This window comes from Emys orbicularis, chromosome 23 (assembly GCF_028017835.1).
Source record: "Emys orbicularis isolate rEmyOrb1 chromosome 23, rEmyOrb1.hap1, whole genome shotgun sequence".
Lineage (NCBI taxonomy): Eukaryota > Metazoa > Chordata > Testudines > Emydidae > Emys > Emys orbicularis.
In genome coordinates, this window is record NC_088705.1 from 10332202 (window position 1) to 10359617 (window position 27416).

At 43.5% G+C, this 27416-nt stretch overlaps 1 protein-coding gene across 1 annotated transcript; it reads left to right on the forward strand.

Moving 5' to 3' along the window:
• Nucleotides 1–2060: 2060 nt before the first annotated feature.
• HMGN2 (high mobility group nucleosomal binding domain 2) lies at nt 2061–6862 on the forward strand. Its single transcript, XM_065421914.1, has 6 exons — nt 2061–2334; nt 3607–3651; nt 4220–4249; nt 4601–4651; nt 5324–5419; nt 5940–6862. Exons 1-6 carry the CDS (start codon nt 2320–2322, stop codon nt 5973–5975), a joined length of 273 nt encoding a protein of 90 aa, XP_065277986.1. The 5' UTR covers nt 2061–2319; the 3' UTR covers nt 5976–6862.
• The last annotated feature ends 20554 nt before the right edge of the window (nt 6863–27416 follow it).

The following is a 27416-nucleotide window of genomic DNA, read 5'->3' on the forward strand; positions in this document are numbered from 1 at the left end:
TTTTTTTTTTTTTTTTTTTTTTTTTAAATAAGGAATTGGTGGAAAAAGGTTGTGAAAAACAGCATGCAGAGCTTGTACATATATACCTTTTTAGGAATAGGTCTTTCCACTGAAGTTTTTGAGTTAAAGCTACAGGAAGAAAGTTGCAAGCCTTTTCAAGGGAGAGTCCAATTTCTGTAATTTAGAATGGTGTAAAAGCCTTGAGGGAAGGTGGATATAATATGGATAATTATCACTGGAAAGTTTTCTGGGAAGGCTTGCTGTGTAGTTGAAGAGCCCTGTTACAACCCAAAAAGCTGTGGGGTGCTATTCTTCTAGAGAAGGTATAGCTAAAAGGACAAGCTTGACACAGGTAAAACTTGTGTACCTAACAATCAGACATAAAGTGTAGCAAATGTACATGGAGAAATAGACTATGGGGTCTCTTTCTCTAACTGTGTCTTCCTGTGGAAAGGGGCAGACTCTACAAGTCATTTACAATCCATAATGGTTACCAGCACTCAGACTTTCACCTTTTTGAGTTGTTTAATAGTCCCTAATCTATTTTTTCTGGGCTTTTCAAACTAAAAGATCAGTTCCCCTATTTCTGTTGGAAAACCTGGAATTTTTACAGGTTGAGGGTGGGGGAGATGTTTTATCCTCCGTGTAGAGAAGCTTCGAATCAGTTTCTGTTATCAGCCTAGTGTTGATCTGTTTCCCTATTGCCAAAAGCACGTCCTAAAGCACCCAGTTCCACCCTCTTGCTTTAACTAAATCCCTGTCCTTCATTGATTAACGCCTGCTCCTTCCTCTGGTCATTGACTTGGCTATTTCTCTCTCAACGTTTTAGTTGCCATTTTGAGTGATTTCATTTTGCAATTCAAAAAAATAACTTCTTAGATTCATCTTCCCCTTGAAGCCTGGGCTGGATGGGCGTTTAAAACTAAGGAGCGATCCCTGCGGGTGTGGCGTGAACCTGGGGCGCGCGCTCTGCCTTTGTGCGCGTGGGCTTTGGCTGGCTGGGCCGGCGCTCCTCCCGCGAGCAGAGCTTTGTTCCCCGTGCGAGGCGCTAGCAACCCCCCGTCGCACGTGGCTTGGTGGGGGCTGGCGGGTCTAGAGGAGCAGCGGGCGCTGGGGCATGGAGTCACCCACGTCCTAATGGTGGTCCCGCCGGCATGCACGATTGTGCCTGGTGTGGGGGGATACGCTAGGAGGGCCGGCGGGTGCTGAAGGGACAGCTCCTTAACCTGCCCACTAGCCCCCAGCAGACAACGAGGCGAGGGCGTGGGGGGCTGGCTCGAGGTAGTAAAGCCCCCACCGTGCATGTGCGGTGCAGGGGCGACCGCCCGCCCGCGCGGAGCTCATTCCCACCTGCCTCCCCGCCGGCTAATTGGCGGCGGCAGCGCCAAGCCTAGGCGGAGGGAGGCCGCTGGGCCCAGTGGCCGCGATCCGCCGGCCCGCAGCCCCCCTCCTCAGCTGAGCAGCTGTTGCAGGGGCCTGTCTGCACCCTCTCGGCTCCAGCTGGGGGAAGGTTCCCACAGCCCCCGGGCTGGGCCCTGGCAGGTTCGCAGGGGTCTCTCCTTTCCCCCAGTGTGCGATCGCCTTAGTCTACCTTAGCTCTACGCTCCATCTTACCCCCTAGTGACCCGCGGGGGCCTCCTTACACCGGCGTAGGGCGATGCACAGCGCCTCCCCCCAGTATAATTATGTACAGCCCTCTCCTCTCTCCCCCACCCCCCGTTGATTTGGAGGGCGGGAATAGTGAAGCTTCCCTCTCCTCTTCCCCCCCCTCCCGGATATTTGACAGGTATTAGCTACGCGCTGTCCGCCATTGGGGCAGAAAGTGGGTTTTGCAGCCCCTCCCTCCTTCCTAGGTGCCTTGGGGGTGTGAACAGCCAGGCCCCGGCTTGCTCGGCGGGGAAAAGGGGGGCCTTAGCAGCAGGTTTGCACGGAGCAGTTGGGAGGCGCGAGGCGGGCGCAGCGCGAGCGTTGGCATGGCGGGGACGGGAGAAGAGGGCAGAGCTGCGCGCGCCACCTCCTCTTTTCTTTCTCCTCCCCCGCCCAGTTTGGCCCTTCCCCCACGTGACCCGTGCTGGCCAATGGGCGGGCGGGGCGGTGGGGATCCGGCTGGAACCGGTTGGGCCGCGTCCGGCTCTATATAAAACTTTATAAACACCCGATTCAAATTAGTGGGGTCGGGAGAGAGACCAGGGAACCTAACGCCAACGCCTGCCATACCGTCCGATCTACGTGAGCCTCCCCTGCCCACACCACCCAGCCCGGACCTAGCGAGACCCTCTCACTCCGCCCAGCCGAGCTCCTCACGCACCGCCCGGAGACATGCCCAAGAGAAAGGTACGTGGCGCGGCCGAAGGGCAGCCACTTCACCCGCTCCCGTTTGCGGGGCTAAGGCCCTAGGCCCAAACTGCTCTCCCTCCCCCCCGCGCCGTTGCTGAGGGGGGCGGGACTAACCGCTCATTCTCCCCTCCCCCCCCTTTGGGGCGGTAACGGTTGTGAGGCGGCGCGCGGGAGAGGCCCCAACGGTCGCGGGGGAGGGGCGGGGCAGCGCGAGTCACTTCGTGACCGTTACCCGTCGCGCGCGGTTAATGGCCTTGGGCGAAGCAGCCTGAGTCGGGGAAGGGGGAAGCTCGAATGAACAGGGTGGCGGCTGGGCCTGGTCGGATTAATGGGCGGCCGAGTGGAGCCGGCTCGATCCGGTTGGTTTTGGCGGGAGGGCGGCTGGATGCACGTGCCCGCGCGTAGCTAGGGAGCGCGCGCGGGGGGGGGAGGATGTGCGGGCTCGCCCCCTCCCTCAAGTAGGCGAGAGCGCGCGGGAAAGGGCGGGAAGCGGCCGCGCTCTGGTTCTGGGGCCGAGTTGCCGCCAAAACTAGGGCTCTGGTTGGGCCCTTCAGTGGGAGCAGCGTCTCCTTGGGGCAGCCCAGGCGCTGAGCCTGGGGGAGATAATTCCCCACCTCCGGTGGGGGCTAGCCGCCTAACCTGGAGGCGGATGAGGAGAGGGAGGTCACCCTTATACATCCCCTTCCCTCAACTCTGGCGGGTAGAGTGGAGGGAGAGAGTCAGTGAGTGCTTTTAAGTTCTCCTTTATAATAGTGAGGCTCCCATTACACCCAGGGGCAAGTGAGGTACCACCTCTCTGCAGGATCCAGGAGATGTGCTGCCACTGAGTCCAGGCGCATGGTGCCGCTCCCTCATCTCTGCCCAAATCTCTTGTGGCATGGCAATTACTGCTGTTCCAGCTCGGTTTAGCAAGTCTAGGGATGCCAGGTGTCAATGCTGATCTTAAATAGCATGTAGCCACACCACACAGTGTATAGGGCTAACAATCCAATAGCTGGGTGGAATAAGTGAAACATACAAGCTTGAGAGAGGATGGGAAGCACTCCTGGGACTTGACTCTCTCAGGTGAAACAGTATAGTTCAGGCCATATTTTTCCCCCTCCTAGTGAGAGTTCAAATAAATGTATTTGCTTGATCTAACTACCTGAACCTAACAGACAAAAATTGCATCCTAACACAGTGTCTTGGGACCGATAGTTTTATCTTTCATTCAGCCCTTTTAGTTCAGTACTGTTAATTTCTTGGTGTAACTAGTACTTTTCATTGTAGGCTGAAGGAGATTCCAAGGGCGATAAGGCCAAAGTTAAGGATGAGGTAAGAAGACTTATCTTCTGAGGAAGTTTATACATTAAATGTTTGAATTTCAAAATTACAGTTTTGATTTTATCTTGGTGAATTGTAAGGAGCAAATCATTCTTCATTTATACAACCTTTGAAAGACTTTGGTTGTAAGTCTTTTAATCTTAGCCTTTGTCAACCTAGCTAATAGTTGTATCCCCATATTGCCCATCATCTAAGCCAGGGGCTCTCAAATTGGGGTAGTGAGGTTATTACATGGGGGGGGGGGTTTGCAAGCTGTCAGCCTCCACTCCAAACCCCACTTCACCTCAAGCAGGAAATGTGTTAATTTATAAGGAGGGGAGGGGGTCGCACTAAGGCTTGCTGTGTAAAAGTACAGAAGTTTGAGAACCACTGATCTAAGCAGTGTGTTCTGTTCATCATGGTAGTGTGAAGAAAGCAGGTCAAATGTTCCAGTGTTAATCTCTTTTACACTCTTGAATCAAACTTATTTTGAGGTCTTTAAATTAGATAATTAATTTATACTTTTCAGCTATTCTGATAGTTACATTAATTTGTTTTCTTCCTTTTTTCTTTTTGATAGCCACAACGGAGATCAGCAAGGTTATCTGCTGTAAGTATTTTCTTATTGGGATGACATATGTTGCATGATAAACACTTCTTTTTAAAATATTGGTCTTGAATATTAAACACGGAAGATCTGCTGGAGGTAACATCAGGTGTTATTCTAGAATGCTCATTAGTAGGTCACTTGGGAGAAGGTTGCCTGGTGTGACTATTGTGCTATATTACAAGCTAGAGGAATGGGGTGGTAGCTGAGACAGAAACACACCCACATGGGCAAACAGCCCAAGTTTCTTTTGCTGTAAAGCAAGGCATCAGGGAAAAAAATGCAGGAGTTTAAAGTGCTTGTCATTTTGTGCTTTTGTGGGTTCTACACTTCAGTTGTTTTTCTCACTTCTAGAAACCTGCTCCTCCGAAGCCAGAGCCTAAACCTAAAAAGGTAGCTCCAAAGGTAAGTTGATACCATGGGAAGCGAATTAATGTAAAATATCATGAATGTCCTATGCAAAGTATATTTGTGATCTATTTAGTTTGAGACATGGCCTGGTGGTAACAGGTAATCATGGCTTAAATGCTCCGATGTCAATGCATTAAATAAAAACATTGCTTGTCTACTTAAATCTCCTTGGAAGGGTTGATGTCACTTTCATTACTTAGAATATTTGTGTGAGATCTGATCAAGTACTTTAAGGCAGTACTCTCATTAAAGCTGTACATTTAGTTCTCTGAAAACTAAATGCTTGTGTGTGTTACTCTATTCCAGGGGTTCTCAAACTGGGGGTTGGGACCCCTCGGGGGTTGCCAGGTTATTACCTGAGGGGTCGTGAGCTGTCAGCCTCCACCCCCAAACCCCACTTTGCCTCCATTTATAATGGTGTTCTAAATTAAAAAAACACTTTTAAATATATTTTAGGGGGGTCGCACTCAGAGGCTTGCTATGTGAAAGGGGTCACCAGTACAAAAGTTTGAGAACCACTGCTCTATTCCCCTACTTGCATCTAAATTCCAAATAGTGTACAGTTTCACCATCATGCCAGTTATGGGGCTCTTGCAGGTACATAGTCGGGTATTGAGAAGGTGCTTGTACTTCTAACAATATTAATATCTTCCCACCACTTGGCAGAAGGGTGAAAAATTACCCAAGGGAAAGAAGGGGAAAGCTGATGCTGGCAAGGATGGAAACAACCCTGCAGAAAATGGAGATGCCAAAACAGACCAGGTATAGTCTAGTAGCCTCAGTTACTCTAATGAACTCGGAGGTTTTCCATGTTATTAGGTAAAGGCAGGTCTAGACCTGTGCTGTAAAAAGAAGTATTGATACTTGATTTGATTAGGCTACTTGTTTATGGCATAAGCCATGTACACACTTACATTTAAGGGTTTGCTCTGGGCTGGTTTGTTCCAACCATTCTCAAATGATGTGTACTTAAAACGAAAGTTGTTTGGTGCTAGTTGAAAGCAGCAGCGCTAAATTGTCACTTACGTCATGCACTGTTACTTTTCTATGCACCAATAGCATTAAAATAACTTCAGGCTTGCTTCTAAGGCTCCTCTAATTCTCCATGTCACTTGATGAATATTGTGAGCTGATAACTGTAACAAAGCACAGTTTTGAGATCCTCAATGGTTGGGGGCTATAATTTGTTTCTTCCCAGATTCTGTTATGAATTGCTTTGTGCAAAGTGAGAAGTGAGTGTAAATCTGCACAGTGCACTGACTAGTTCTCCTTTTTCTTTCAGGCACAGAAAGCTGAAGGTGCTGGTGATGCCAAGTGAATTGTGTGAATTTTTGATAACTGTGTACTTCTGGTGACTGTACAGTTTGAAATACTATTTTTTATCAAGTTTTATAACAATGCAGAATTTTGTTTTACTTTTTTTTAAGCTATGTTGTTAGCACACAGAATGCTTCGTTGTTGTGTTTTTTGGGGAGCAACAGGGGCAAAAATGTCTCTCTCTTTCTCAGAACCCAGTTTTAAAAAAAAAAAAAAAAGTATGTCCCCTTGGTTTTTTTTGTTTTATTAGGAGAGGGCTCTTCCTGGACATGAAGAGGAGGGATTCCCTGATGCTGCATATAAGTTTAGGTTTGTGAAATGCATTGGAGTGAACATTGAAGGTCCCAACATGCCTGCTTGCCAATTTACAAACCAGTTTTAAATTCCCTCTGTTTTTCTCATTCCCGTAGTCATTTGCATATAGCTTATCACTCCTTTAAATATGGCAAAAGGCATTTTGGGACTTATCACTCTAAAATCTAATGCATTATCAATGTCAGGCAATCCAGACTTCAGTGTCAAAATTGGGATGTGCAGACTCTAAAAGGAGCTACATTTCCTCTTTTATATTGTGGATCTTCAAATTAAAAACTCTGCAGTTTTAATTTTGTTTTCCTCTAAAAGTCAGGGTAGGCTTGTGAAAAGTTGTTAAACAACATGCTAAATGTGAAAGTGTCCACCCTCACTCTAAACTTTTCCCTGTCCAAGTATGAAATGAAGATTCTTCAATGGTTTTATATAGTAACTTTTACGTTTTGATAGTCCATGGAGGGAGGGGAGTTTGAAGTTGTTGTAAAATGTTGCAGATTGTAGCCCATGTCCTGCCTGAATTACCATGATTGTTTATGAAAAGTACCTTTAATAAAGCTGGATACGGTTTGGCTTGGACTGTTCTTAATACTTTTTCTGCTTTCTCTGGCCTTTCCCACCTTTGACATGGCAACATGTCTGAAGGAGAAAGTGATATATGTCAATCAATCTGTTAGGGCTGTCAATTACAGTTAACTCATGTGATAACTCAAAGTAATCATGATTAAAAAAATTAAGTGCAATTGCACTTATAACAACAGAATACCAATTTAAATTTATTCTACATTTTCAATATTAATTTCAATTACAACACTGAATACGAAATGCACAGTGCTCACTTTATATTATTTTTATTACTATTTCTTTTATAGTTTCACATATTTGTATCTTTCAATTCACCTCAAACAAGTACTGAAGAGAAATCTCTTTTTGTGAAAGTCTAACTTACAAATGCAGACTTTTTTTGGTTACATAGCTGCACTCAAAAACAAAACCGTGTAAGCCTACAAGTCCTACTGCTTCTGCCACTCGCTAAGACAGACAAGTTTGTTTACACTGACAGGAGATGCTGCCTGCTTATTTATGTCACCAGAAGGTGAGAACAGGCATTCGCATGACACTTTTATAGCCAGCATTGCAAGGTATTTACATGCCAGATATGCTTAACATTCATGTCCCCTTCATGCTTTGGCCACCATTCCAGAGCACATGCTTCCATGCTGATGACGCTCGTTAAAAAAAATGTGTTTAATTAAATTTCTACGTCTCTGGCTCTATTTTACCTGTGTTCTGCCATATATTTCATGTTATAGCAGTCTCAGATGATGACTCAGTACATGGTGTTCATTTTAAGAACACTTCCACAGCAGATTTGACAAAACGCAAAGAAGGTACCACTGGGGGATTTCTAAAAATAGCTACAGCCCTTGACCCAAGATCTATGAATCTGAAGTGCCTTCCAAAATCTGAGAGGGATGAGGTGTGGAGCATGCTTTTAGAAGTCTTAAAAGAGCAATACTCTCTGATGCGGAAACTACAGAACCTAAGCCACCAAAAAAGAAAATCAGCCTGCTGGTGGCATCTGACTCAGATGATGAAAACGAATATGCATCAGTCCACACTGCTTTGGATTGTTATCAAGCAGAACCCATCATCAGCATGGAAGCATGTCCTCTGGAATGGTGGTGGAAGCATGAAGGGACATGAGTCTTTAGCGCATCTGGCACAAAGCTCTTGCAACACCAGCTACAACAGTGCCATGCGAATGACTGTTCTCACTTTCAGGTTACATTGTAAACAAGCAGGCACCATTATCTCCTGGAAGTTGTAACTAACCTTGTTTGAGTGATTGGCTGACCAAGAAGTAGGACAGAGTGTACTTGTAGGCTTGAAAGTTTTATGTTTTATTTTTGAATGCAATTTTTGGGTACATAATTCTATATTTGTAAGTTCAACTTTCATGATAAAGAGATTGCACTACAGTACTTGTATGAGGTGAATTGAAAAATTTTTTTTACAGTGAATATTTGTAATAAATACACCTCCAGCCTGATATAACACAGGTTCACATAGGTCATGGTAAAGCAGCGCTCCGGCGGCTCAGTGTGTCCGCTCCCAGGTGTGGCGCTCCGCTTCCCGCCACCAGTTAGTGCGGGGAGGATGGCGAAAGGACGCCCCCTGTACTCACCTGGGGCAAGAAGCAGAGCGCTGTGGCTGGGAGCTGGCGGAGTGGAGCGGGCTGGGGCCAGGCTGCTTTGCTTCTGCCACTGCCAGTGAGTGTGGGACTTTTCCCCAGCCCTGTCCCCCTCCTCAGCGCCATGGCTGGGGCCTGGGCAAGGAAAGCGGAGTGGGCTGGGGCCGCGGTGCTCCACTTCCCGCCGCAGGTTAGTATGGGGGGCATCCTTTCCCCAACCTTCCTGCACTCACCGGAAGCGGGGCAGCCCAGCCCCTCTACTCCGCCAGCTCCCTGCCGCGGCGCTCTGTTTCCCGCTGCAGGTGAGTACGGGGGGCGTCCTTTCCCCAACCTCCCCACACTCACCAGCCACAGGAAGTGGAGCGCCGCGGCAGGGAGCTGGCGGAGTGGAGCGGGCTGGGGCCGGGCTGCTCCGCTTCCCACTGCTGCCGGTGAGTGCCTGTGAGGGGGTGTGGATAGGGGACGGAGCAGGGGGATTGGGTAGGGGGTGGTGATTAGGGAGAGGGGTCTCTGGAGGAGGTAGTCGGGACAAGGAGCAGGGGGGCCAAAGCAAGTTCAATATAACGCAGTCTCATAGCGTGGTAAGATTTTTTTGGCTCCGGAGGACCGCGTTATATTGGGGTAGAGGTGTATAGTGAGCACTGTACGCTTTGTATTCTGTGTTGTAATTGAAATTAATATATTTGAAAATGTAAACATTTAAAATAAATGGTATTCTATTGTTTAACAGTGTGATTAATTTTTGTAATCGTGCTCAATTGCAATTAATTGCTTGACAGCCCTCATATATACTCTCTCATAGAGTAGTCTGTTCACAAAACAAAAGCTGTATTTAGTCACCTTGCCCTTACAATACAAGTACATCTGCTAGCTCCACTGCATGGTTGTTTGGGTCATATCTGGCCCCAGATTGCATTCTGGGCTGGTACATAGAGGGGGTAGTTCCACTACAGGGTTTTTTTTGGTTACATGTGGCTTCAGGCTGCATTTTTGGGCCTCTGTAAGAACATACTAAACTAACAGTTCCCCTCAATGTCATGGTCTAACATACAATGAGTGCTTGAATTAGAATAGGGCGAACTAATATTTTAACCTAGATTTTTACAGTGAAAACACTACTAGCATGTTGTAATGGGCTCTGCAAAAGACTTGCCAGCTGAATTTTGTTGGCTGCAGAGATAACTAGATCAAAAGCTTACTTTGCCAAGTTAGGAACTGAATATGCACAGAAAGCAGATTTGTTGAGTAAGAAAGTGTCACTTCTGTTTAGTCATTTCTCAAATAGAGCCACACTTAAAGGATACATTCAACTTTAAATTAGGGTTGTCGATTAATTGCAGTTAACTCACTTGATTAACTTAAAAAAATTAATTGCAGTTTTAATCGCTCTGTTAATCAGTAGAATTCCAACTGACACTTATTACATATTTCTGGATGTTTTTCTACATTTTCAAATATTGGTTTCAATTACAACACAAAATACAAAGTGTACACTGCTCACTATATTTTTTTATTACAAATATTTGCACTGTAAAAATGATAATAGTATTTTTCAATTCACCTCATATGTACTGTAGTGCAATCTATTGTGAAAGTGCAACTTACAAATGTAGATTTTTTTTTTGTTACATAACTGCACTCAAATAAAACAATGCAAAACTTTAGAGCCTACAAGTCTACTAAGTCCTACTTCTCGTTCAGACAATTGCTAAGACAAATAAGTTTGTTTACATTTATGGGAGATAATGCTGCCCACTTCTTATTTACAATGTCACCAGAAAGTAAGAACAGGCATTCGCATGACACTTTTGTAGCCAGCATTGCAAGGTATTTACAGGCCAGATATGCTAAACATTCATATGCCCCTTAATGCTTTGGCCACCATTCCAGAGCACATGCTTCCATGCTGATGACGCTCGTTAAAAAAATAATGCATTAATTAAATTTCTGACTGAACTCCTTGCGGGAGAATTGTGTCTCTGGCTCTATTTTACCCACATTCTACCATATATTTCATGTCTCAGATGATGACTCAGCACATGTTCATTTTAAGAACACTTTTGTTCCAGATTTGACAAAATGCAAAGAAGGTATCAATGTGAGATTTCTAAAGATAACTATAGCACTTGACCCAAGATATATGAATCTGAAGTGCCTTCCGAAATCTGAGATGGATGAGGTATGGAGCATGCTTTCAGAAGTCTTAAAAGAGCAACACTCTGATGTAGAAACTACAGAACTCAAACCAAAAAAGAAAACCTGCTGGTAGTATCTGAATCAGATGATGAAAATAAACATTCATTGGTCTGCTCTGCTTTGGATTGTTATCAAGCAGAACCTGTCATCAGCATGAATGCATGTCCTCTGGAATGGTGGTTGAAGCATGAAGGGACATATTAATCTTTAGCGCATCTGGCATGTAAATACCTTGTGACGCCGGCTACAAAAGTGCCATGCAAACACCTGTTCTCACTTTCAGGTGACATTGTGAACAAGAAGCAGGCAGCATTATCTCCTGCAAATGTAAACAAACTTGTTTGAGTGATTGGCTGAACAAGAAATAGGACTGAATGGACTTGTAGTCTCTAAAGTTTTATATTTTTATTTTTGAATGCAGGGTTTTTTTGTACATAATTCTACATTTGTAAGTTCAACTTTCATGATAAGGAGATTGCACTACAGTACTTGTTTTAGGTGAATTGAAAAATACTATTTCTTTTGTTCAGTGCAAATATTTGTAATCAAAATAAATATAAAGTGAGCACTGTATATTTTGTATTCTGTATTATAATTGAAATCAATATATTTGAAAATGTAGAAAACATCCAAAAATATTTAAATAAATGGCAATCTATTGTTTAACAGTGCGATTAATTGCAATTAATTTTTTTAATCGCTTGACAGCCCTAGTTTAAATCTTTTTAACAATGAATTTATGTAATTTTAAGTGGTATATCTGCCTCTCTGTCCCCTTAACAATTCCTGTGGTTATTGTAAATGTAGCATTTTAAAAGGTTAAAATCAGACAAGGGTTTGTTTGCATTGTGCCGCTTAATTAAAGTGCTCCAAGTCAGCTTGAACCTAGTCTTCCCTTAGTATTCCATTCAGTTACTGTCTGCATCAGTAACTTTAGTGGAGCAAAGTCAGTGTTTTGTAAACTTTCCTGAGGCGTGTTTGTGTACTGTAATATTGTATAGTCATATTTGAGCAGTGACGTTATACGGAAGATTCCTGCCTCAAGAAGAACAGGAGTACTTGTGGCACCTTAGAGACTAACAAATTTATTAGAGCATAAGCTTTCGTGGGCTACAGCCCACTTCTTCGGATGCATATAGAGTGGAACATATATTGAGGAGATATATATATACACATACAGAAAGCATGAACAGGTGGGAGTTGTCTTACCAACTCTGAGAGGCCAATTAAGTAAGAGAAAAAAACTTTTGAAGTGATAATCAAGATAGCTCAGTACAGACAGTTTGATAAGAAGTGTGAGAATACTTACAAGGGGAGATAGATTCAATGTTTGTAATGGCTCAGCCATTCCCAGTCCTTATTCAATCCTGAGTTGATTGTATCTAGTTTGCATATCAATTCCAGCTCAGCAGTCTCTCGTTGGAGTCTGTTTTTGAAGTTTTTCTGTTGTAAGATAGCCACCCGCAGGTCTGTCATTGAATGGCCAGACAGGTTAAAGTGTTCTCCCACTGGTTTTTGAGTATTATGATTCCTGATGTCAGATTTGTGTCCATTAATTCTTTTGCTTAGAGACTGTCCGGTTTGGCCAATGTGCATGGCAGAGGGGCATTGCTGGCACATGATGGCATATATCACATTGGTAGATGTGCAGGTGAACGAGCCCCTGATGGTATGGCTAATGTGATTAGGTCCTATGATGATGTCACTTGAATAGATATGTGGACAGAGTTGGCATCGGGCTTTGTTACAAGGATAGGTTCCTGGGTCAGTGTTTTTGTTCAGTGATGTGTGGTTGCTGGTGAGTATTTGCTTTAGGTTGGGGGGTTGTCTGTAAGCAAGGACAGGTCTGTCTCCCAAGATCTGTGAGAGTAAAGGATCATCTTTCAGGATAGGTTGTAGATCTCTGATGATGCGCTGGAGAGGTTTTAGTTGGGGGCTGAAGGTGACAGCTAGTGGTGTTCTGTTATTTTCTTTGTTGGGCCTGTCTTGTAGGAGGTGACTTCTGGGTACTCATCTGGCTCTGTCAATCTGTTTTTTCACTTCAGCAGGTGGGTATTGTAGTTTTAAGAATGCTTGATAGAGATCTTGTAGATGCTTGTCTCTATCTGAGGGATTGGAGCAAATGCGGTTATATCTTAGAGCTTGGCTTTAGACAATGGATCGTGTGGTGTGTCCTGGATGGAAGCTGGAGGCATGTAGGTAAGTGTAGCGGTCAGTAGGTTTCCGGTATAGGGTGGTATTTATGTGACCATCGCTTATTAGCACAGTAGTGTCCAGGAAATGGACCGCTTGTGTGGACTGATCTAGGCTGAGGTTGATGGTGGGATGGAAATTATTGAAATCATGGTGGAATTCCTCAAGGGCTTCTTTTCCATGGGTCCAGATGATGAAGATGTCAGGGGCTCGTTCACCTGCACATCTACCAATGTGATATATGCCATCATGTGCCAGCAATGCCCCTCTGCCATGTACACTGGCCAAACCGGACAGTCTCTACGCAAAAGAATTAATGGACACAAATCTGACATCAGGAATCATAATACTCAAAAACCAGTGGGAGAACACTTTAACCTGTCTGGCCATTCAATGACAGACCTGCGGGTGGCTATCTTACAACAGAAAAACTTCAAAAACAGACTCCAAGGAGAGACTGCTGAGCTGGAATTGATATGCAAACTAGATACAATCAACTCAGGATTGAATTAGGACTGGGAATGGCTGAGCCATTACAAACATTGAATCTATCTCCCCTTGTAAGTATTCTCACACTTCTTATCAAACTGTCTGTACTGAGCTATCTTGATTATCACTTCAAAAGTTTTTTTCTCTTACTTAATTGGCCTCTCAGAGTTGGTAAGACAACTCCCACCTGTTCATGCTTTCTGTATGTGTGTATATATATCTCCTCAATATATGTTCCACTCTATATGCATCCGAAGAAGTTGGCTGTAGCCCACGAAAGCTTATGCTCTAATAAATTTGTTAGTCTCTAAGGTGCCACAAGTACTCCTGTTCTTTTTGCGGATACAGACTAACACGGCTGCTACTCTGAAACCTGCCTCAAGAAGGTGCATCTACAGAGATTGTGTGTCTTAGGAGGGCCAGAGGAAAATTCTAGCTTAATATTTTATTTGAAATCCTTACTTTTTTGAATGGTATAGCAACTTTATTATCTCAGGCATTTAGTGTTGAGAGAGAGGTGTAGGAGTCAAACTACCTGGTGTATTACCTTTTGATGTCACTTGGACTAGAAAAGTGCAGGGGTGAATTACTTCTAGTCAACTGTTACTGCTCATTGTTACTATATATTTAACAAAATTGTATAGTCTAAGTAATAAAAGGAAAGACCAGGCCATATACACCAGCAATACATAGTGTATGGTAAGAGAAATGCATCCATGTGCTTTAGGTAGCACTCAAATAATGAACTGCAGTTTGCCAATGTATTACATTCCCTGTTCTTTTTTACTATACGATCTATGTGCAAAACAGAATTTCACATTCACACACTATCCAGTTCATGCTGTACAATTCTGATTTGGTTCTATTCTACGTCTTTACTGTTTTTTAGATTAGTTTTACCATAACAGCTAGCTCTCATTTTACTGGAGCTGTTATAAATATTAACTGGGATACATGCTAGAGAATACAGAAAGAGCCTGAAATATTTGTAGAAATGCCTCTTCCTCCCTTGATAAAAGCCTGTTATACTTTCCCTTCCAGCAAAGGAGAGTTGGAGCAGGCTTTCAGTAGAACCAGTCACAGATGCTCTTAGTGCAGAAGGGACTTTTTTCAATGTAATGTCTGTCTACTCAAATGCTAAGCCAGGTGCATAATACTTCTTAGGCCTTCTGAGGAAAACTGATATTTCTTCATGGTCAGAGTTGCTATATCTCTGTAAAAAGAAATGAGGGTAAAACTATGAAGCCTAAGTATTTGCTCCTTAAACAACACTTACACCTTTGACAGTGTACTATATAGCCTTTTCCAATATAAAAAGTATTTAAACAGGTATACTTCTGCTATGTCTACCTTATCTTGTGGAATGTTTCCTCTAGACCAGGAGTTCCCAAACTGTGAGGGGTATGTGGAAGAAATTGTGTAATGGTGGATTTTATTTATTTTATTGCATTTTCCTAATAGGCTTTAAAGCTCTAGGAATTTGATAAAATATGATAGTTTATTTAAGATGTACCAGTGAGAACACAAATACACAGACACTGATGTACCAAGCCCTCACCTCCAATCACCAGTTCAGTTGCCCAGCAACTGTCCAGTCTAATTGAGCTCAAAACTTAGGAGGGTTATTTTGGTTGTATATGTCGCACTATAACTGTATCTGTACATAACAGTGAAATATGGATGGATGGCTAAATATAGGTTCTATTAAGCACACAAAGTATCAGTGATGAGAAGGGTTGGAGTATGCAGCAGCTGGTAGATCTGGAAGGGGGTCTGTAGTAAGAAAAGTTTGGGAACCTCTGCTCTAGACAAGCAGGAAAGTGATTTCTCTAATCCCTTTTAATTGGTGGCTAATATAAAAGTTTAATTTTGATAACTTAAATATTAATACATTGCAAATTTAACTGTGGTGGCAGACTCCATGGGTATGTCTACACAGCTGGGGGGGGGGGAAAGCCCACGGCAGCGACTCAGAGCCCCTACCCCTCTCCCTGGGCTTGAGCCCCAGCCTGAATGTTTACACAGGCTATTTGTAGCACCCTAGTGTGTACCCAAGTTTGTAGGCCGGGGCTGTGAGACTTCCTGCTGTGTGGTTTTGGGTTTTTTTGCTATGTAGACATACCCAGTTGGGTCCCAGCTGCACTGCAAGACAGTGCCGCTTTACTATATCTGTGTCAGGCCAAATGCATAACTAGGTCCCCTTAGCATGACTGAATTTGGAAGGGACCAGATACTCAAATGGATTCCAGCTGCAAAGCTCTTATTTTTGTGTTCCCCTTCATTGCAGGTTAGACTTTGCTTGCTGTTTATTCCTTGTACTTTGTCACTGCCTACATTGGAAGGAGATTAGGAGTCTTCTCTGCCCTGTCGTCCTTCTTACTGGGTGCTAGTGAGTAGTTGTTATAATTTCCTAAATGATCCACATCCTCGCTATCTGAGAGCCTGACTGTCTCTCTTCCCCACTTAATGGTGTTGCAGGAATTGAGATAGCTGGGAGATTTGAACATCTGCGCTCTGGATACTAGGGCATTCTCAGTGGAGGGTCCTTGACATTGGAATTCCTTTTCCCCATTACAGTTGAGTCTTGGTGTAAAGCTCATATATTCATACAGGGGAATTGGACTGCATACAGCAGGGGTGAGCAAACTACGGCCTGTGGGCCGCTTCAGGCCTGTCAGACATTTTTATCCGGATCTCGAGCTCCCACTGGGGAGTGGGGTCGGGGGCTTGCCCCACTCCAGCTGCCCGGCGCTCCTCAGCCCCCGACTCCCAATTCTCTTGATGAGCAGCATCTTCTGGCACGTAGAGTCATGCTGCACAGGCGCGACTTCACCATGCTGTTTCCGGGATCAGAACCCCCCATGCAGCAGTGTGCCCAATGCCCTCCCAGTCTCCTATGGACCCACCCTCGAGAGCCTCGAAACTACCCAGGGGCCACACCCGTCCCAGCTAGGGTGCCTCTGCCCATGGCAGTGCCTGGTACGGCCGCCTTGGTGTCACTGCTGCAGGCCCTTAGGAGTCCCCGGTATCCCCCCTGCAAACTCCCCACCACCACACTCCATGAGTTCCTTCTCCCACCTCGGTAACATCTCTTATAGAGCCCCCCCCCCCCCCATGCTACAGCCCATAGAGTCCCCCTCCCCCACTGGGCATTCATAGCCCGCCATACAATTTCCATACCCAGATGCAGCCCTCAGGCCAAAAAGTTTGCCCATTCCTGGCATAAAGGATGTTAACTTAATATCTGTTTACTAAGATATTATTCATGTGGTTTTTATTAAAGTCTGTGTGCTTAGAGGTTGTCCAGTTAATCAGTTTTGTAAATTGAATAATAAAAGTTCAGAAGTTCCCACAATGATCCATGGATTCTTGGTGATTGAAATAAGTACCCTACCTTTTTTCCAACTGCTAAAATTCATTACAAGCTAAAAATGCATTAAATCATTTCCTATGGTTCCATGTAAATAATTGTGATTGCCACATATGATTGCAAATGGGAAGGAAGGGAAGGTAGTCCACACAATCATAAATGACAGGAGTTGATCCTTAAGACAGTCTCTATATTAGAAAGTTCTCCATGCTATGGAAAAGTTTAAGAACCCCTGAAATAAAAGAATAATTACCAAATAAAAATGTAACATGAATGTTAGGGTTTCTTGAAAGAGAGCCTCAACTCTCTCTCTTCAGGTAAATTAATGGTTTTGATGCACCTGGAGGATAGATTTATAAGGAATAGCTAGCCATGAATTTCTCAAGAACAAATCTTGGCATACCAATCTAATTTTCTTCATTGACAGGGTTACTGTTGTAGTGGATGAGGGGAAGCAGTAGATGTGATCTATCTTGATTTTTACTAAGGCTTTTGACACAGTCCCACTTGACATTCTCATAAGCAAACTAGGGAAATGTGATATGGGTTAAATTACTAAAGGTAGGTGTACTACTGATTGAAAGATCGTACTCAAAGAGTAGTTACTGCTTTGCTGTCAAACTGGGAAAACTTAGAGGGTGAGTCTTGGGTCTGGTATTAATATTTTCGTTAATGACTTGGATAATGGAGTGGAGAGTGTGGTTTAAGAAAAAAAAGTATAGAAGACTCCTTGCAAAAACTTTGGGCTTGTGTTCTATCTTCAAGCTTTCTTGTTAATTTTTGTTAATGATATTTAGAATGGCTTCTAGCTGCTGAGTTGATTTTTGCTTGCAAGTACAGGTCTGTTGCATCTTACGCACATTTAACATGTGCGATTTCAGCTTTACGCGGTCGGCAAAAAAAAAAAAAGAGAGAGAAAAATAACAATTTTAATACCGTACCTGTAGTGCGGGCGATTCCGCCCGCCATTACACTCAATGTAATTTTGACTATACGCGATTTTCGCTTTTCGCGCTGACTGTGGAACGTAACCCCAGGGTAAGATGCGACAGATCTGTACCTGCTTCTGAAATCTTAAACAATTAGCATTACAGCTGTGTGATCGATATAGATAGATATATATAACTGTGATCCAAAATGTCAGTGACTTCTTTCATATGGCAAGAGAGGTGAAAAAAGCAATGTTCAAATAAATCCAGATTAGAGAGCCAGTGGGTAGCTTTGGAGTGGCTTGATGTAAGTTTGAGATGCTACTGGCAAGCAGACACTGCTTTACAGTGTGGTCCATAAAACTGTGACTGGTATTTACTACTGGGGGAATTCTGCACCACTGCACACACAGAGAATTCATGTCCGGAGCTGAATTTTTCCCCCCACAAAAAATACATTCTACACATGAAGTGCTGCAGTTCTGCCTTTTGTCCATCAGAGGCCGCTGTGGCGCCAGAACAGCCAGCTGTCTGGTAGTAATGGCTAGCAGCCAGCTGTCTTCATCACAGCAGCCTGCTCCTTTAGCCAGGGTAGGCGGCAGAGTGGGGCACATGGGGCTGCTGGGGGCTCACAGACTGGGTTCAGAAGGGCTAGTGAGGGGACAGACCTGGGGCACAGGCTCAGGAGCTAGTGGAATGACAGTATTGAGCCAGGGGCTGAATGGGAGAGGGACTCCAGGGTCACATGGGGGTGGAGGGTGCAGAGACAGACAGGGACAGGGACAGATGTGCCTGACTGAATGGGGGAGGCTCAGAGTCAGCCAGGGTCTGCATGGGGGAGGCTCCCTAACAATCCCCACACACACCCCCAACAACCCTCTAGATTCACTTCCAGGCTCCTTCCATCTCCCTCAGCTCCTCCATTACCCCTCACTCCCCCAAGCCTTTGCACTGCTTCTTAGGGGTGCGAGAAATACGTTTCTGAATCATAGTTTAAATGAATTACTCAAAGTTCTGTATTAATATGCCTAGTAAGGAATCTGTTTGTCACAAAAACATTTCCTGAATCTTTTTTTATGATCTGTATTGTTACAGACATACTTGCTGACAGGTATTTTGAAATAAATTACCAAAATAATTGAAATTGGCATGATTATATTGTGTTATTTTGAGAAATAAAATATGCAGAATTTTGCAGAATTTTAAAATATTGAGCACAAAATTTTAAATTTTTTGGCAAAGAATTCCCCCAAGAGTAGTCAACAGCAGTCACATTGTGCATTGTCTCTGATCTTCCAAAGTTTAAGAGATGATAGCATCTGCCATGCAATGTTAAATGGTTCAGTGCAGACCACTGGTTTCAGAGTGGATTGTAGCCTAGAAATTCTTCTGTGGGGTTGGCAATCAGGTGTGTGTTTGGAACAAATAACCCCAGAATTATCCCAGAATTCTTTCCATTCTGCCTCAGGATTGAATGAGGACATTTTAATAGTTTTAGCCCAATCCCAGAAAGGTTTATGAGATTTCAGGTGTCTTTGGAATGTTCTGGAGGTCCTCATGAATTGGCAAGTTAAGGTTGGCCACGGTTCAACTGTACTCACAAACTGCATGTGTGTCTCTGGATTTTGGTGGGGGTACATGTGCCAGAGTGGGCAACCTTGTGCAGGCGTTGATTTTAATGAATGTTCCAGTTACAATTCTCATCATGGCATTAAGCTAGAGATTTGGCACATGAGCTGCCCACCCAGACTGGTGTGCAGTATTCAGCAGTGGAGTATGCCAATGCTAGAGTCACTGTTTGAAGTGTGTGCACATCAGCACCCCAGGAGTTTTCAGACATGGCTCGTTCTTGCTTTTACCTTTTCACATATCTTTTCCAGATGGGCTTTAAAAGTCAATCTCTTCTGCCCAAGTTCTTTGGATAGAGCTCATTTCAGACCTGCTGACTGCAAAGGGTGACATTAAGTGTTTCTAGATGGCTTTGTTGTTTAGGTGAAAGGCTGTTGGGATGGAGCTTCCAGTATTGAAATATTGTGCCATTATCTTGAGATCAGTGGAGAGGGTGATGAGACTTTTGCCTGGTTCCGCAAGAGCGATGTTATCTGCATAAACAAACTTATGCAAAATTGTGTCAGGTCAGTTACTAAAGTTGATGTTGAACAGTAAAGGAGTCAGCATGGATCCTTGATGTAGACTGTCACCAAGAGTGTGTTTTTTGATGATCTGCCCATTCAGAAGAGCGTGGTATCTTCTGTTGCACCACATTGTGGCCAGAAGTTGCATAGTGCTACAGCACTAGATGCCCATAAATGCCTTGAGCAGTAGCCCATATCTCCATACCATATTGTAAGTGGCAGATAAATGTATCAGTGCTGTTGTGGTTTTTAGATTCCCCTGGAAGCCAGTCTCAATATGAATAGTAATTGTGAGAACCTGGTCACAGCAACTATGGCCTGGTCTGAAACCAGCCCTTCAGCAGGATAACCTCAAAGATATGGTTGAGACCGGCCAGTGAAAGGAGTGCTATTGGGCAATAGCTGGTATTATCATTTGAAGAGTATAATGACTTCTCACCTCATACCAGCTTTTGGGGATCTTTCCCATTGAATGTATAGCAGTAAATAGGTCTCTCAACCATGCTTGTCCGTTTGTTCCCAAATTCTTGAGGAATTCAAGACAAATGTCATCCTTTCTAGCAGCTTTACCACTTTTAGTGGTCATAAGTTCCTTGTTTATTTCTTGTATGGTATATGGCGATGATAGCGGTGAAGTTGAGGGTCTTTCTTGGATGTTTAGAAAGAGCTTCTTCTGAACCTAAGATGAAAACCTTCACATGGTGCTCCTGTTAGATGTTACCGATTAACGCAATTAACTTTGTCAGAAGGCTACTGGACATCAATTTGTGGATCTCCTGGTATGATTAGCCGTGTGACATTTGTGAGTGACTGTCCCCATCTGTTGTAACACTATAAAACAAAGTCCCTGCAAAACATCAGGAAAATTGTCTGCGACTTTTTTCCTGGTTTTCCTATAGTTTTCTACTGGCTCGATCTCTAGCAAAACACAGCTACATCTATTGAGTGCTTTGCACAGGGATGTATGCCATGTGATATGCTAATAATTGAAGAGATGGAAGAAAGTTAATGGAAAATGAAAAACCAATAAGCAGTCCACTCTACATGTTTAAATAGTCTTTAATGCATTTTCTCCAAAAAACTTTATACTGGGGAAATCTTATTTATAATATCTTTTCCCCCCTCAAAGATCCCAAAACACTTTACAAATAACACATACAAAAATCACTTTGGCTACTGTGGAATTGCAGCCAGCTCTGGGTGGAATATGCCAGTTTAGGGCAGAAGTTCAGAATACTATACTGAATTGAGAATGCAGTGGAATTTAGTTAAACAGAATGCATTTACCCTAATTTGGATTTGTCTAGGACTGCTGTTAAAGTTAATCATGCAAAATGCCATGGGCTCTTGAATCACCAGTTTTATATGTTATATGGAATAAGGGGGGTAGACAGGTAACACTCATAATCCTTTTTAAAATGATTACATTACATTAGGGACCACCTATGTTTAAAGGAAACCGACTACTGCATGAAAAATATGGGACGGTTTATTTTTAAAGGGCCAGCATCTTTTGTAATGTTTCAGTTGTACAGTATCACAATATACAAATATTTGATGAAATACAGGACAAAGCATTCTGTACAGATTCAGAATGCATTACTTGGGCAACCAAATAACTCCCCTTCAAATAGCACAGGTAGTCCCCCTATATGTGGTGGCTGCATTGGTGGCAGAAAGGACAAGAATTGAACTGTCCAAAAGATGTAACGGCTCCTGCCTCTAGGGGTGGATAATCCTGCCCCACAGAGTTAGGTTGCATTAATTGGCACTTGCATTGCCTCATTGATACTTTACCGCGACAGTTCAATTTCCCCCTCTGCCTGGCAAGGAGCTGAGTGCTCTCACCACTGGACTATAAAGCAGTGTTTCCCAAACCGGGGTTCGTGAACCCCTGGGGGTTCACGAAATGTTACAGGGGGTTCTCGGGGAAAAATTCCCTAACGGCGGACAGAGCTGTCCTTAGGGCCCCTGGGCAGCATGGGACACTGAGGAGACTTAACCTTCAAGACTCCTTATAAGAAATGGAAAGGGAGGTGGATATTTTTTGCTGTTTTTAAAATTAAATAGGCAGCTAGTATTATTTTTAAAATTATTATGAAGAACTAATTTAAGCTTTGTTGTAACGTGCGTTGTTTGCCTGGACTGCTCAAGACCTGAATGCTTGTGTAGGAGGAACTCTGAGTTGGCTTCTTAAATACCTTCATGCTGTTTCATATCTGATACTCCTTGATGAAACATAGGAGCCTTGTCTTATAACAGGCTTATTCAAAGTGATACAAGCTACAAAAGTGAGATCTTGGAAGAGTGTTGCCATTTTCATAATGCAATAAAAATACTGTAATGATAAATAATAATGAATAATACATAGTGTAATAAACATGTCACAAAAACAAATTTTATATTTCCAAGATCACTGCTTTTATAATTTATACTCAGGTACAGGAGAAAATCCCTGGAAATATTCAAGAGGGGGTTCACGAGACTTGACATTTTAGTGAAAGGGGTTCAGAGGTTGTTAAAGTTTGGGAACCACTGCTATAAAGTGATTCTGTCTCTGGTGCAATTAATATTTAATAATTTAATATTTGATAAGAGTTAAAGTGGAATGGCTTCAACAGAAAGACTGAGGGAGACCTACATCAGAATATCCTATAGTCCAGTGGTCACTGTTTTGTGTGGAGTTAGATGTGCTCTGAGCATGCCTATAAGACAGAAATGTAGGTGGAGAAATGCCTATCTTCATCTGGTCTGTGGATCGCACTAGGGCAGAGATAGTCAATTATTTTTTCTCAAGGTCCAAATTTCTTGATCAAGGTACAGTCAAGGTCCGGACTGCAGAGAAACATTTTTCACACCGCAAGTGCCCCTGTTCAACAAACACCTAAAATGCTGTGTAATATACCCAGGGCCTATTGCAGGAGTAGTCAATAGGCAAACCATGGGCCAAATCCAGACTGTCAGAGGCTTTTGACCGGACCATGAAACTCTGGAGAGCTGGTGAGGGTGGGGGCAACTAATGTAGGTAGAGGAGTGACTGGTTGCATGGTGGTGGGTTTTGGGGAGCTGGTGCCCAGGGCTGACACATAACTCAGGGTGGCAGGTGCCTCCCCACCCTCCCTAAATGGAGCCCCACCCCCATGGGGCTCATAGCAGGAGCCACGGCAGGCACCTGAGGGTGACTCAACTCGTGGGGGGACAAGTGTCCTGCCCTCCCTAAATGGAGTCCTGCCCGGCTTGCCCAGCAGGGGTTGAGGCCCCAGTGCACCCAGCATGGTTCCATTTAGGGAGGGCAGGAGGGGACACTTTTCCCGCCCCCGCCCCCCATTATAAGTCAGCCTCGGGCACCAGCTCCCCCAAGCCCGCCAGGACACAGCCAGTCACTCCTCTACTTGCACTAGACCTCCCCCACCCCGGAACTAACTGCCCACAGCCCCCCAGCAGTTTCACAGTCCAGTCAAAAGCCTCTGGCAGTTCAGATTTGGCCCACAGTCTGCCTGTTGACTACCCTGCACTAGGGATTAAGTGACCAGATGCCTAGAGGGAGGCAGCAGTGCACTTGCCCAGAGGCAGAAACTTAGGGGCCTATGGAACTTTTACAGCAGAAATTTAGGCTCCAAATGAATTTAGGCACCTAGAGAGTTAGGCAGCAGCCAAGTAGAGGTTTTGTGGATCTCAGTGGTGCCTAAAACTGAGACTTAGGTGCCTAAGCCCCTGTGTGGATCTGGGCCTATATGGAAAAAAACTTTAGTAAGTATGAGTGTGGAAGGTCTCTTGCCTGAACTGAGGGGCAAGGTAGTAAGAGAGCCTGGTGCTGTCTTTTATTGACTTCTGGCTATGAGGAATTATCTAGGGTGCTCAAAAGTGGTATAACTGGGAGCAACATGATGGAATAAGGAAGAAAAATTAGGCTGAGTAGGACAAAAAACTTCCTGTTGGTGAGATTTATTCAAATGGAATAGTCTCCCCAAGGGAAATAGTAGAAACCTTATTATTTTGGATGCTTAAAATTAGACTGGAGAAAGCACTAGAAAACAGTGTAAGAAACAATCTTGCAATGGCTGGGGGATGGCATCAATGTAACCTAATAGGTCTTTTCCTTCTCTAACTTCTACTAAGTCGGAGTTCAGGAAGACTTTTCGCCATCTGGACTAGTCCTTCAAAACCAGACTTTAGGGCTGGTTTCCCCTTCTAAATGATGATTTTGTCACTTACTGTTACAGCATCTTCCATTATTCAACTGATCTTACTCAGTTTATCTTTGGGTTTTGAACTGAAATTTTCCCTGGAGCAACAGTTTTCAGATCTAAATTCTTCTAGTCATTTTCACTGTGCTGTACCCCTCTTGTACAAGAGGGATACAGCACAATGGTCACAGATGAGACAAGACAGCAGTTACCTCTAGGCAAGAATTGCTAGTCTAGCTCCACTAATACAGACAGTAAGAGATAGGCATATAGGAGAGGCCATTATTCTAAAAACATGGCATCTCTTGGTGCTTAATGCTGGTGCAGATGAATGTGATCTAAGCATAAGGATGCTAAACCCATGGCTTGTAAACCCAGCCCTAGCACCAACTGCCTTTGTGTCCTTCAGCAATTAATTTAACCTCTACCTCAATTTTTTCCTCTCTAAAGTGGAGATAATACCAAAGATTTTTAAATTGTATTTGCTGTTAAGTGGCCTATGTGAAATGATTTTGTTGGGTCTCAGCCTGGTTCTTAATTCACAAGTGTCCCTGTCACTTGTTTAGCCTCTTCACAGAGGCCCAGAATTGAATGGGCCATAGGGACTCAGTGAACACCACTCACCCCTAAAAGTGTGGGCATCCCTGCAAGTCAGGTTTGAAGCATACTGCCAGGGTAGCACTGTGTTTGGCAAGCTCAGGACAGTCCCACAGGAGTCAGGGTTGTATTATGATTAAGAGATGATTCCCCACTTCACCATGTGGTGGCACCACCAGCAAACATAAAATCAATACTGTATTTGGAACTACTGTATGTGTCACAAGCTGGGACACTGACAACCTGTAACATAGTCTGTGCCTGTCAACAAGCAGGTGTTTCCAAACCATTTTAATAACAAAAACTAACGTGTGTGTTCTTTTAGGATGGAGAAAGGGAATTCTCTGGAATGCTCTAATATTCCCCATTGTGCTGATGTTCTTCCAGCCTGAAAAGAGCAGAATCATGCAACTGGTCACTTAAGCAACATGAGGCTCCCTTAAAAGCCTGGTGGTCTCTCTATCTAAGGTACTTATATGGCTCTCATTGCCACAAGATCTGAGCACCTCATAATCTTAATTTATCCTCACAACACACATGTGAAGTAGGGAAGTGCAAGACCTTTGTTCGGGTTTGTAAATTCACACAGGAAGTCTGTGGTGGAGTAAATAATTGAATCCAGGTCTCCCAAGGCCTAAGCTAGAACCTGAAGCACTGGATCAACCTTCTTGAAGAGTTGTTACAGCTGCTATCAGAGCGATCCTAGAGATCTCGGTCCAACCTGAGAACCCTTATCATCCTTATCTGTCCTTAATTAGCAGGGGATTCCTTATTTCAGAGCCAAATTTAAAATGGTATCCGCAAGCCTAATATTATCCCGCTTTTATTAGTGTAAAATTATTTTGTCAGTACTGCTAAATCATGAAATTGAAGTTATAGTATAAATCACATTATCTAAACCTCACTTCACTGCAAGCTTCCTCCACTTATTATTGTGTTCCTTCACTTTTCTACTCAACCACCCCATCCCAAATATTTTGTGTGCGTTTGCTTTCTCTCCAGTTTCTTTCACAATATAAATGCACTGCAGGATCTAGGATGTTGTCCCAGTTCATAAAGCACATTACATTCTGATTGAATCAAGTTTTCTGATACTTGGAAGGCTTAGATTTTTGTTAGTAAATGTTGATTTCACCATACACACACAAACCAACGAAAAAATATTTCCATCAATAATCAAAATGTATAGATAGGCAAAGTAAGAAAAATGCTGCTTGAGAACTTACTAGAGTTTGATTTAAGGATATTTACTTTGTATATTTTGACATGTAATGTTGACAATTTGTGTTTTAAGGGTTATACAGCTTTAATTTTTTTAATCTCAATGTCTACCATCATTAAATAACTATTGTCTGACCCCCCCCCCTAATTTCCTACAGCTGTGAAAATTGAAATACATAAAAGTATTTTAAAAAGCTTTAAAATAACCATTTATATTATTCATTGAAAATTTTATAAAGGAGTTTTGCCAAGCCTATTTAAAACTCAGTGTCTGTCAGAAAATATAACTTACTTTTGTGTGTGTATGCACCAATCTGCTTTGGACTTCCTGAAAACTAGCTTCTTCCCCAAGCAAAGTCAAAGTGTAATAGAAAATGCAGTTCTGCCCCCAGGCACTTACAATTAAAATTAAACTATGTGCCAATCCCGCATGGCCTAGTTCAAAACAGACCATTTCCTGAAAGCTGTTTTAGGATTTCGGCTCCTAGAAGGTCTTCAAGACTGCAGTGAATTTATAAACTGTTAAAATTAAATGAAAAATAAATAGAGACAAGATGGGTGAAGTAATATCTTTTATTGGACCAACTTTTGTTGGTGAGAGAGACAAGCTTTTGAACCACACAGAGCTCTTCAGGTCTGGGAAAGGTACTCTAAATGCAAGGTGGAACAGATTGTTTAGCATAAATAGTTAGCACATATTGTAATGGACTATTCAAGGTAGAGTGGCCCATTAACGCCTCTGCAGTCATAGCACAAAAAGACAGGGTTAGTGGGTTACAGATCGTTGTAATAAGCTGTAAATCCAGTGTCCCTGTTCAGTCTATGCTTCATTTGAAGTTGTTAGTGACAAGACGTGTAGCAGAATTCGCAGGGGCCATGACATGAATGCTTCTGTTATGACGCACTGAAATAGATCTGGCTTACATAATGCCCTGCTAACAACAGGGGTTGCCTGGACCCAGATCTTGAAGGTAAAAAGCCCCAATGTCATCAAGTTCCTTACCAAACAATGTTTATGCTCAGCACCAGGTTTGTGCGCACTCTGCCTGTGTGCACCGGAGCAGGGAACAGTGGGATGATTTATTCCCTAAGGCATTGGATTCCAGCCCAGATATGGAGCAATTGCAATCTGATGACTGAACAGGTAGCTCACTTCATTACACAACCGGATACACATGCAGGCAGAACAGATACTTCTTTGCCCTGGGCTTCTGTGCAGTCACGCCCACTGGGTCTGGGCACATCCCCCATCAGCAATCCCCACACACAGAAAACACTCTGGTTCTGCATTCCTGTTGCAACTCTTCTCGATCTGAGATACAATCCCCATCCCACACAAAGGCAGATCCCAAGCTGTTGAAGTGGGTGATGGTGCGGACTGCAAGACTGAGACCATCTTGGTTCACTTATCCAAGTTTCCACTGCTCCATTCCACCAATGTGTCTCAAACTGGAGATTTACCCTGCCTGGGGTTCACTTTCCATTACTAATCTTTTTTATTAAGTGAATTTCTAAAGTCCTAGTATAGTGCCAGCCTTATATATGTGGCAGTGCCCAAGCATGCCTATTTCCATGCTCACCTTTGCCTCTGCTGAGATTGCCATTGGTTAATTAGGTTTTGT

What these genes read in the sequence shown, in the direction of transcription:
- HMGN2 (XM_065421914.1), top strand. An exon ending in AGGCCAAAGTTAAGGATGAG is followed by an intron (nt 3,652 to 4,219) that starts GTAAGAAGACTT and finishes TCTTTTTGATAG; the next exon opens with CCACAACGGAGATCAGCAAG. An exon ending in GAGATGCCAAAACAGACCAG is followed by an intron (nt 5,420 to 5,939) that starts GTATAGTCTAGT and finishes TTTTTCTTTCAG; the next exon opens with GCACAGAAAGCTGAAGGTGC.